This window comes from Uranotaenia lowii, chromosome 2, assembly GCF_029784155.1.
Source record: "Uranotaenia lowii strain MFRU-FL chromosome 2, ASM2978415v1, whole genome shotgun sequence".
Classification (NCBI taxonomy): domain Eukaryota; kingdom Metazoa; phylum Arthropoda; class Insecta; order Diptera; family Culicidae; genus Uranotaenia; species Uranotaenia lowii.
This window is the reverse complement of record NC_073692.1, coordinates 316,893,122-316,905,713: the sequence shown is the minus strand read 5'-3', so window position 1 is coordinate 316,905,713 and position 12,592 is coordinate 316,893,122. Positions and strand designations below refer to the sequence as shown.

General features: G+C 39.9%; 1 protein-coding gene across 1 annotated transcript in view; it reads left to right on the top strand.

Moving 5' to 3' along the window:
- Positions 1-12,592, top strand: part of LOC129740922 (TBC1 domain family member 16) — a 58,792-nt gene that overhangs the window by 20,701 nt on the left and 25,499 nt on the right. Inside the window, exons 2-5 of the mRNA XM_055732568.1 lie at positions 2,736-3,792; positions 11,371-11,567; positions 11,627-12,128; positions 12,188-12,332. Of these exons, the coding sequence (XP_055588543.1) occupies positions 2,744-3,792; positions 11,371-11,567; positions 11,627-12,128; positions 12,188-12,332 (1,893 nt within the window). The 5' untranslated portion in view covers positions 2,736-2,743. The remainder of the gene's footprint in view (positions 1-2,735; positions 3,793-11,370; positions 11,568-11,626; positions 12,129-12,187; positions 12,333-12,592) is intronic.

Genomic DNA, 12,592 nt, shown 5'->3' with positions numbered 1-12,592 from the left:
TTTTAAAAGCTTGCGTAGTTTATTTTTTTTCCCAAAAACTCATGCTAAACAGTAATTTGATAAATACCATCCTCTTTGTCTATAAAAATGTATAGTTGAGTATGGATCCTGTAAGTAGTGCCTACCGAAAGGGTTTAGTGAAAATTTCTCTGAATAAAACACTCAAGGCTTCTCGCTCCTCCTCTGCCCTCTATTTCAGTGTTCTTTTCAGTGAATAACATTAAATTCAACAGTTTGAACTCATCTGAAGACAATTTTTTGATAAAATTTAAATTTTTCATAGAATTTTTTCTAGTGTGACATTCTTGCGTAGAACTATCAACATAGAGACAACCACTTTGATGAAAATTTCGTATAAGTTCAGAACAAAGTTTACTTGTTTGTGTTTTTATTTCAAAGTTAACACTAAAAGAGACCGTTTCCAGCAAAAAAGTGAAAATGACCCAAAAGTCACATGGGACATTCTTGCTTAGAACGGCAGTATATTCCGTTAAAGATAACGATCTGTATGCTTCTGGGGTTTAACAATCAGTTGGAATTTGAACATTGTGTCAATAGTCTTTACCAATAAAAGTTCCATTTCCTTTAATGCAATGACCAATTTTGGTAAATGATTCTTAAAAACAGGTTTAAAACTTTCTTCAACCCTTTGCATGTTGTTTTGCATTGTAACGGTTCCGAACGCTAATCTGGAAGTTTTTTTTTCTTATTTGAAAGCGTGATAATTGAAGGATGATTGAATCATCAAAGTAGATTATTATTGATTGACTCGAAGTGTTATCAAAATATCTTGGAATAGCTCTGATTTTCTGAAAATCTGTATGAAATCTGTATGAATTTCCAATTATCTGTAATCTGTATATACAGATTCTGTGTTACAAAAATTCCAAAAAATCTGTATACTTACAGAAAAATCTGTATATGTGGTAACGCTGCTCGGAAGGCCTATCGGTCGAGAGAGTGTGGCGAATCGCACTTATCGGCTACACACTTATGATATAAAAAAAAGGTTCAAAATATTTTTATGATTTTTCTCTTCCCGTCTGCTATTGAAGCTGGTTAACTGTAAGATGAAAATTCAGTTTCTTTAAAAAATATCTAAATTTATCCTCAAACCAAATAAGCTTCTTGAAATCAAATTGCCAAAAATAATAGCAAAAAATTAAAATTTATCGGTTCATATCTAGGTTATGCAAACTTGATTAATCTTTATTTATGATTATTGTTTGAAATTTCGGCTTTGGATTTCAAAACGGCTTTTCATTTCCAATTTCTTATGATTATCCCTCTAGATCCCAAATTTTTGTTCGCTAATATATTTGCAAAAGTGTTATTTTGCTCTACGAAAAACCATATTGATGGAAAATATTTGATTTATCAAATATTTATTTTAAGGCAGGTTTTTATTTCATTATTTTCAACCAACTTCTGTTTATTTTATTATATTTTTCAATCAATCCTTGTTGCCCTTTAGGCTACATATTTATAGTTTTTTTTCAGATAGGAAAACTATATGAAACTGTTTTCTGAAACTACCAAAATGATGAGTTTTCGTACAATGGTCATTTTAAGGCCATTTTTGCTTCTCCCATCTATAGCGAATGCAACGAGCATGTCATCATAACGGAATCTTAGAACAACATATATTAAATCATTTAGTGGAAAATATTGTAAACATACTATGCGGTGCGGTGTATGGAAATTTTAGCAAACCCCGCCTAAAGGCACTTAGGGGTTTTCATTAAACGTTTCATTCGTTTAAACAAGTGAGAATATTTTGAAAAACTGTAGCAGAATTCTCAACTTGGAATGGATTTTCGAGGTTTTGGCATTATTTTCAAGTCTAGATTATACCCTTGAATAACCTTAATCAACCATCAAAATTAGATTACGAATTTTAAATTTTGAGTGTAGAGTAGAATATCTCGTTTGCTTCAGGGGAGAGGGGGGGGGGGGTTTAACCCCCAACCTTCAAAATATATAACATACTTACTTAAAAACATGTGGAATGCTGTTTTCAATAGATAAGATGGTGGTAAAAGCTGAAAGTCTCTGAAAATAAATGGAGAAACAACAGCTTCGAACAGTTAAACTGTGACCTTGCAAGAGGACGAGAAGAAGATATTGACAAAAGCAAAGCTGTATCTGGCATCCCCGTACGAACGTTATTGGAAAAAGACTTCTAATTAGGTACCCAAGCACCATCCTCTGTGATGGGGGCGGCAAGCCATTATCAGACAGAATGCCCTGTAGCTTGAATCGTTGGTTTTGTTATGTACACAAAATATCTTCGGTCCCAGGGATCATCCGAACCGAACCATTAGAAGACTCTGCAGGGAAAGTAGAAAGCAACAAAAACAATAAACCCACAGATAGGGAGTGAAAAAAAGCAACAGCATACGCAATCTTTCGCTTTGTTGAAGCTGCGCGACGGATGGTTTGGAAAACATTAGAAAAAATTAGAATTTATAACTTTATCGGTCTGTCGATGGTTGCTTTTAATGAGCGCGCACCCCTTGGAGAGCAATTTGTGCTCTGAATTGTATTAATAGGTTCAACAATTATTTCCTTCTTTTTCTATGAAACCAAAATTAGCGGTTTTCAAATCGATAGATTTTTTGTTGAATTTTTGAAACGAGACGAAACGACCGTTTTTGTGAATATTTTTGCATCTTTCTTTCTTCAAAGATTTAACTAAAGACTCTTATATAAGTTTCTATTTCTTTGCCTTTCAGTTCCCAAAATGCCGATCGTGAACATTTTAAAGCGTGCCTCAAGCTACATCCTGGGCAGTGACGAGGACACCGAAGAGGGCAACGAACTGGTGTACGAGGATAACGAGGTCCTCTTCTGTAAAAACAACATTTGTGTCCATCCGCCAGCGGTTGTTCGTCAGGAATCGGACATCCTTCACTATCCCGGTTATCTCACCGTCACGACAAAAACCTTCATAGATCAGTATAACAATGCCAAGCGACCGACCCTGTTTCTCACTTGGATTCCTAACTCGACGTTGAGGAAATGTCCCTCGACGGTTGAAAACGGTGGATTTTTTCGAGGTGGCAGTTTGAGTGAAACCAAATTGAAACAGCACCAGCAACAGGAACAGCAAAAGCTAGAACTACAACAAAAAGCTGCCGAAAAGGTAGATGTGGTTCCGATTCCAGAGAAACCAATCAGCGAAAATCCATTCTTAGCCACCCTAAAGCTGGCCAACACAAATCCGTTCCTGGAACCGTACAACGAATCCATCGCACAGGCATCGAGCGACAGTAAGTCCATGAACTGTTCCGACTACTCCGAAACCATCAGTATCAGCTCGAGTTCAGACAAGGCCAGTCTTTGCAACAGCACCGAATACAATCGTGACGATGTCCACGATGATGAGGACGACGAAGGTGTCATCACATCCGAAACTCACCACTCGTCCAGTATCATTGAGGAAACGGCCGAAGATCGCGAACTCAAGACGGAACTACAACCACTGATCGAGTCGGAAGAATCAGCCAAACCGGCTACCATGATCAAGGTTCTCCCGTCGCAGACTTCGCTGACCTCGGTCAATATCACCATCGCCAGCCCACACATCCAGAACGTTGACATTTCACCACCGGAATCGGCACTGCCACACAACGAACGGTTCATGCGATCCCTTTCGATTTCGTCACAGGACGAAAACAATCCCAACTGGATGTCGCCGGAGCTGTTGGCTTACAAACACAATCTGGCGTTTCCGGAAAGTGCATCCGCTTCGCCGATCGTCAGCAGGAAGACGCCGCTCAAGTGTAGACGGTAAGAATTGCACGCTTTTTGTATTAACCCTAACCCATGGGCAGAACGCTGCGAGCTGATTTAAGAACATTTGAGACATCAAAGTTATTTGAAGTCCGCTCAAAAGATAAGTGGACCGAGGGTTCTACCTCATGGTTCGTGGAACAACCTATGGCATATTGAACAAAAAAAGCTTTTAAATTTTCTCTATTTTTTTAGATTAACGTGTGTTTGAGATATTTACGATGTAAAAAGACATGGTAAAAATAATGTTGCACAATCGCCTCGGAAATTCTTCATTGTCGACTTGAAAACTCATGAACTGTTGATTTTTTCTAATTTTTTTTTTGGCCCAAATGGTTAAGAAATATAAGGAGCCACTCTAGGATGATCATGAAGTTCAAACCAAGCATTGGAGTAGAGCTCTTGATTTCAACTATGGTGAAAATTCTATGGTTATGGGGGTTAACTGAATGCAGACCCCTTAACTATGCAGTAAATCCGTTTCCGGCAGGCAAAAAGTGTTGCCTGACTAGTAGACACCAAGTAAATACCTAATAGTTCCATAGATCCCAATTTGTGCAACCGGTTTTTACGCAATGTGACAAGATGTGTTCTGATGGACCAGGAAATTTATGTTAAAACCGAATTTAAGAGGTCAAATTCTTCGAGATGCCTACTCATGATAAAGTTCTAACCAGATTCCAGTTGGTTTTTCCAGGTGAATTTGTGTAAAAACTCGTATTTTATTTACAGTCCATACGTAAAAGCCCGCACCTTGCCCTTAACCCCGGCCATAAGATTCTGCACAACCTGTGAATCAACCGTTTTTTGTATGTAAACCCATACTTTCTTCAGTTCCTAGACTGTCTTCACTACCTTAGGTCGTTTAAGAAGGTGCTGCTTTATAATCGTCCAGTACTTCTCGATGAGGCGGAGCTCCGAAGTGTTGGGATGGTTGGACATTTTCGGCACGAAATTGACCTTATTGTCTGCATGCCACTTCAACACGTTGTTACGTAGTGGATATTTTACCTCTTTAAACCTTGATAGTCGCGAATATTACTACCAGCACTTTTGCGCCATCTGAGAATGTAGATGTGCTAGCAGCCAAGATACTTTGCCCGGACCCGGACCCGGACCCGGACCCCAGGGGGGGGGGGGGGGGGGGAGCAATTTGTTTTCGCGCTCTACAGAGGGAAGAAGCAAACTGGCAATATCGTTGGGAATATAGGTCGGCTCTTTGAAAAATCAATTCCATCGCATTTCAATCCCAAAGATCTCAAAGGAATCAATAAAGTACAACGACTTTCCAACGAATTGTGAACTACGTCTTCCGGGTGTCCAAACATAGGCCGTCGGATTGCCTCTTCAGTCGGACAGGGGGTTAGTTTTGAGCCAATACACTTCCGTCGACTTTCGAGACTCTTTCCAAGGTTTCCGATTTTGGAATTCGCACGGTACTTTGATACAACCACGACGTTCGATTCTACCACGACGCTTATCATAAATCCTATACTTCGACAGTAATCTTTAAACCACGACTACGTTTGCGACATCCGTCTTACAACCAGGTTCCAGGATTAGAGAGCTGGCTCATGTCTTGCCAGCTTTCAGGAAAACTTTTCCTACCGCCCTTCTTCTGAGATTTTTCCTCAAACCCAATGTCCAGATAATGCAAAAAAGACGCGCGAGAAGTTTAAGCATTTTTTTGGTGGTCGTAGTCGACCATCCCTTAGTTAGCCATTGCGCTTCAAGGACGCCCTCTCGATCTTAGGTCAAAAAGCGTCGCTTACACTGAGTAAATCTAGATCTTCAAAGAGTTTCACTAAAATTACTAACGATATTGCCAATAAGCTTCGGGAGCATTTGTTGCCACGCAACAATGTCCTTGGAGTGGTGGCATGAGGCCAAATCTTCTCCTTCTGCTTCTCGTCGCGATAAGGGGTCTTTTGTACCTTGAACGTTCGAAGCTCAGTCTTAGTTTTGGCCTTCTGGACAAAACTTCGGCTTAGGTTCAGCTTCTTAGCCACATCCCGAACGGAGGCGTTCGGGTTTCGGTTGAAGGAACTACGCGGTTGTGATTTTTGGTGTTGTACGAAATGCTTTTTTCTTCACTTCTGGGCTTCCGATCGATGGTCAATCGTTCCTCGAACCGCTTAATCAATCGCAACACCGTGGAATTCGCGATTCCCAACGTTTTTGCGATGGAACGATGCGAAAGGTCGTTGTTCTCGTGATCAATGCGCAAGATTTTATCACGCACGAGCTGTTCTTTCAACTTCATTTCCGCGAATTATGATCACAGGACTTTAAAACTTGCAGGATGTAAACAATGCACTATGGACTAAATCCACCCAAATTTTCATTAAATTCTACCCAACGGTTAAAAAGTTAGAGCAATTTAATAGTGTGGCAATTTCATCGTGGACACCCTTTAAAATGGGAAAAAATAAACAAACAGAAAACCTCTGTTGCTTTTTTCGCAAAACACAATATTACTTGAAGCTTTGATAATTGATTGAAAACCTTTATTTCAAAATATTTTGTTTTAGTTTCGAAGCTTCATTCACGGACGAGTGTTTAGCCAAAACGGACGTCTTCATAGTTTGCTCTCAAAAAGTTAAGTTTTTGTCTTGCGATAGTCTCTCAGACTATTGCCTTCCATTCTTTTTATAAACGGAATCTTTCTTCGGGAAGATAAAAATGGCGAATTCTATTAGAAAGAATACGGTAAAATTGGGTTTGGGACCAACCAGTAAGGTGCCTTCGCACTTAGAATTCGCAATTTTTGAAACATTCATAGCCAGTTCCCCAATGAAGCTAAAGTGAATATTTATACCGGCGTACGTGGTGTTCATATGGAGATATCGAAGGAGATACCAGCAAATATCTTCATAGGTCACTTTAAGGCTCGTATTTTCTATGAAGGCCTCAAAAACAAGTGTTTCTTCTGCAAGGAAGACGGCCACATGAAGTCCAATTGTCCACAACTGGCTTTGATCAAAAATTCACAACCCGATCAGTCCAACTTCCCAATCCTTGGAAGGCCAAAAATAACCGATCGTCGATTGGTCAACCCCGAGCACATCGAAAATGACGACCCTGAAATCCAGCATATACTCTACTCAAGCCACCGGTGAAAGTTCGGATGCACAATACCCATCGTCTATTACACAATCTTCATCACCTACTTCGCTGTTCAAAACGCCGATCTTGAAATCATCAAAACAATCATTATCAAGCGACACCCCGAAGTCCGAAGCCGACCACAACAGACGAGAAGACGACGATTGACATCACCCGACAAGCAGCCGATAGAATTAAAACGAGATCATCATCAAATGTTCCAATTCCGATGGAAGATGAAACTACCGAGCAAGATCGTCGTCTCACCGGAAAACGCACGAAGCAGGACTCTCCGGAAAGCTCCGAGCACGAAAACATCATTCCTCAAATCACCGAGGATGACAAAGAGAGACCAGCTGGCGATGTTCACCCGTACTTACCAGCTGGTGGTCAGGTCCCGGCAACGATCAGATCCCTGCAACGTTACACGATTTGTCTATGTATCGTGTGACCAACATCTTTTAACTAAGTGTTGGTGAATCTCGTTGTTAAGCTTTTTTTCCTCAGATTTAAGCTTTTTTTGCCTTGAGAGCATAGGAGATGAAAGCTCAAATCTGAAGAAAAAATCTTAAATCTGTCAAAAAAGGGGAAATCTGAGAGATGTGTTCCATACGGTTTGTAGAACATTGCCGGGAAGTGACTTTAGGACGAAAAGCAATGCACAATGGGGAAAAAAGTGTACAAACCGCGAAGAAATTCAATATCTTTCGTGCTACATGACCAAAATCTATGGAAATATACTTTCCTTTTGTGAAAATTTCCGGAAAATCGATTGGACATAGTTTCAAACTCCGTACAAGCTTACGAAAGGAGATATAGTGCCTTTTTAACCCCTAATTCCCCTATATTTTGTAAACATTCCAGAAAAACATTGATTCGAACCAAAGAATTTTGAACGAAAACAGACCTATCGTGTGTAATTTTTTCTGAGGAATCGAATAAAGGCTGTTCTGGCCACCGCACGCTTCAGAAAATGGAGTAATGGCTGTTTTTACCCTCAATTCCCCTATATTTTTCGATTATTTCAGAAAAAAGCAAATTCGAACTTGAAAATTTTGAACCAAATGGGTTGTATCTTGTGTGATTTTTTGCGAGAAATCGAATGAATGCTGTTTGAGCCCCCGCACGTTTTGGAAAATGGAGTTATGGCTGTTTTACCCTAAATTCCCCTCAATTTTTCAAATTGTTAAGAAAATCCATGTTCGGACTTGAAAATTTTGAATCTTTTGGGACGTATCTTGTGTACTTTTTTCCGAGGAATCCAATAAAGGCTGTTTGAGCCACCGCACGCTTCGGAAAATGAAGTTATGGCTGTTTTTACCCTCAATTCCCCTACATTTTTCAATAATTTAAGAAAAAAGCATGTTCGGACTTGAAAAATTTGAACCAAATGGAATGAATCCTATGTGATTTTTTCCGAGGAATTCAACGAAGCCTATTTGAGCCACCGCACGGATAAGGAACAGGAGTTATGGCTGTTTTACTCTCAATTGCCCAACATTTTTGAAATAGCTCAAAAAAAGCATGTTGAGACCAGATAATTATGAACCAAAAGTAAAGTATTTTGTGGAGTTTTTTCCGAGGAATCGAATAAAGGCTGTTTGAGCCGCCGCACGCTTCGGAAAATGAAGTTATGGCTGTTTTACCTTCAATTCCCCTTCATTTTTCAAATTGTTAAGAAAACGCATGTTCGGACTTGAAAATTTTGAATCTTTTGGGACGTATCTTGTGTGATTTTTTCTGAGGAATCCAATGGAGCCTATTTGAGCCACCGCACGCTTTGGAAAAAGAAGTTATGGCTGTTTTTACCCTCAATTCCCCTACAGTTTTCAATGGTTTCAGAAAAAATCATGTTCAGACTTGAAAATTTTGAACCAAATGGGTTATATCTTATGTAATTTTTTCCAAGGAATCCAACGAAGCCTATTTGAGCCACCGCACGAATTGGAAACAGAAGTTATGGCTGTTTTACCCTCAATTTCCCTACATTTTTCAAATAGCTCAGATAAAGCACGTTCGGACTTGAAAATTTTGAACCAAATGGAACGTATCATGTGTGATTTTTTTCGGGAAATGCAACGAAGCCTATTTGGCACACCGCACACATCGGAAACAGGAGTTATGGCTGTTTTACCCTCAATTCCCTTTCATTTTTTCAAAAATTTCAGAAAAACCATGATCGGATTTGAAAATTTTGAACTAAACGAGACTTATCTTATGCATTTTTTTCCGAGGAATCCAATGAAGCCTGTTTGAGCCACTGCACGCTTTGAAATAGTGAGTTATGGCTGTTTTTACCCTCGATTCCCCTACATTTTTCAATGATTTTAGAGAAATTTAGGGGAATTGAGGGTAAAAACAGCCATAACTCACTATTTCAAAGCGTGCAGTGGCTCAAACAGGCTTCATTGGATTCCTCGGAAAAAAATGCATAAGATAAGTCTCGTTTAGTTCAAAATTTTCAAATCCGATCATGGTTTTTCTGAAATTTTTGAAAAAATGAAAGGGAATTGAGGGTAAAACAGCCATAACTCCTGTTTCCGATGTGTGCGGTGTGCCAAATAGGCTTCGTTGCATTCCCCGAAAAAAATCACACATGATACGTTCCATTTGGTTCAAAATTTTCAAGTCCGAACGTGCTTTATCTGAGCTATTTGAAAAATGTAGGGAAATTGAGGGTAAAACAGCCATAACTTCTGTTTCCAATTCGTGCGGTGGCTCAGATAGGCTTCGTTGGATTCCTTGGAAAAAATTACATAAGATATAACCCATTTGGTTCAAAATTTTCAAGTCTGAACATGATTTTTTCTGAAACCATTAAAAACTGTAGGGGAATTGAGGGTAAAAACAGCCATAACTCCATTTTCCAAGGCGTGCGGTGGCTCAAACAGGCTCCATTGGATTCCTCAGAAAAAATCACACAAGATACGTCCCAAAAGATTCAAAATTTTCAAGTCCGAACATGCGTTTTCTTAACAATTTAAAAATGTAGGGGAATTGAAGGTAAAACAGCCATAACTTCATTTTCCGAAGCGTGCGGCGGCTCAAACAGCCTTCATTCGATTCCTCGGAAAAAACTCCACAAAATACTTTACTTTTGGTTCATAATTATCTGGTCTCAACATGCTTTTTTTGAGCTATTTCAAAAATGTTGGGCAATTGAGAGTAAAACAGCCATAACTCCTGTTCCTTATCCGTGCGGTGGCTCAATTAGGCTTCGTTGAATTCCTCGGAAAAAATCACATAGGATTCATTCCATTTGGTTCAAATTTTTCAAGTCCGAACATGCTTTTTTCTTAAATTATTGAAAAATGTAGGGGAATTGAGGGTAAAAACAGCCATAACTTCATTTTCCGAAGCGTGCGGTGGCTCAAACAGCCTTTATTGGATTCCTCGGAAAAAATTACACAAGATACGTCCCAAAAGATTCAAAATTTTCAAGTTCGAACATGCTTTTTCTTTACAATTTGAAAAATTGACGGGAATTTAGGGTAAAACAGCCATAACTCCATTTTCCAAAACGTGCGGGGGCTCAAACAGCGTTCATTCGATTTCTCGGAAAAAATCACACAAAATACAACCCATTTGGTTCAAAATTTTCAAGTTCGAATTTGCTTTTTTCTGAAATAATCGAAAAATATAGGGGAATTGAGGGTAAAAACAGCCATAACTCCATTTTCTGAAGCGTGCGGAGGCCCGAACAGCCTTCATTCGATTCCTCAGACAAAATTACACACGATAGGTCTGTTTTCGTTCAAAATTCTCTGGTTCGAATCAGTGTTTTTCTGGAATGTTTACAAAATATAGGGGAATTAGGGGTTAAAAAGGCACTATATCTACGTTCGTAAACTTGTGCGGCGTTTGAAACTACGTCCAATCGATTCTCCGGAAATTTTCACAAAAGGAAAGTATATTTCCATTGATTTTGGTCATGTAGCACGAAAGATATTGAATTTCTTCGCGGTTTGTACACTTTTTTCCCCATTGTGCAATGTATCAAATTTTATTACAGCTTCAGCAGCTCCCTGAACACGTTCGTCGTCATAGGGCCCTTATTCGGATAACGGGTGTATTTCCTGGGAGGTCCCGTCACATCAAAAACGTGTGACGCTCTCTTACTCAAGTAAGCCGCTCAGTTTAGCCTAAGGATGCAAATGTTGAAGTTCTCCCTCCTAACTTTTTCACTCCGAGAATTTGTTTGAGCCGAAATGAGCGTGGCGACGAACGTGTTAAAACTATGATTTTTATCACCTGCCAAAAACACCATTTACAAATCATCTAAGTTAAGTTTTGGAATTATTTGGGGAAGATCAGTAAACTCCCAACGCTGGTGCGTTGGAAACTATTCAAAATTCCCTGTTTAGCAGTTTTAATTCTCTGGAGCCACCAATATTGAACGAGGGTTCAAAGATGTTTTGAACTGAAAAAACATACATAAAATTTGTTTCATCTATATCTCATACCTTACAGATTCTCCGTCGATCTGAGCCAAATGCGAGCTTTGCGATTGTTCTTCAATGACGAAAATTGCACCTCCGGGCAGCTGGTGATTGCATCCAGAGAATCTCAGTACAAGATCCTTCACTTTCACCATGGAGGGCTAGACCACCTGGCACAGGTTCTGCATCAATGGCACTGTCTACTGCACAACATCAAATTGGCACCAGGTATTTGGATTAAATTTTATAAAATCAACAATATAATAAAAATATTTGAATTCCGCTAGGTCAAGATGAACCAAACCTGCCCTATCGGCAGTTCATGGTGTGTCGACCTGAGGTTCGCAAGGCCGAACTCCACCCGGAAGAGGGCAAGGTGAACAAAATTACTACTGACTATTTCTACGGAACATTGCTCAACGAGAAGGGTCAGATCGAGGACGATCTTCAGCTGAGGAAGTGTGTATTTTTCGGGGGCTTGGAGAAGAGTCTTCGTAAAACGGTGTGGCCATTCTTGCTACACTGCTACAGTACTAATTCAACCTTCGAGGATCGTGCAGCCCTGGCCGAGATTCGTCGGCAAGAGTACGAGGAGATCACCAGACGGCGACTGTACTCGATGTCTCCGGAGGCACAGGCTCAGTTCTGGCGCACCGTACAATGTGTCATCGAAAAGGACGTCATCCGAACCGATCGGGGCAATCCGTTTTTCGCCGGGGAAGATAACCCGAACATTGATACAATGAAGAGCATCCTGCTGAATTATGCTTTCTACAACCCGGGAATGTCGTAAGTAGTTGATCGAAATGTTTATTTTGGAGGTGGGCTAATTTAGTTTTTAATTTTAGCTACACACAAGGCATGAGCGACCTGCTGGCTCCAGTTTTGTGCGAGATCAAGAACGAAGCGGAAACATTCTGGTGCTTCGTTGGTCTGATGCAGAGGGCCATCTTTGTGTGCACACCGACCGACAACGACATTGACCGGAATTTGGTGAGTTGACTTTGACTTTGGCATGGATTTGTTTATAGTAGACTTGAGGAAACGGAGCTTATCCAGGAGCTCAATATTGAAGATTTTGCATAGAGATCTGGATCACTTGATGGAGAGATTGAACCTAGGTTAAAATTAAAGCCAAAAAACATTTAGTAGTTCTTTCATTTAAGGTTTGTTGCGTTTGGAACTCAGTGTTATAGGCTTCTAGAAATCAGGCCTGAGGCTGGCCTGGAGTGTAAACATACATGGACATTTTA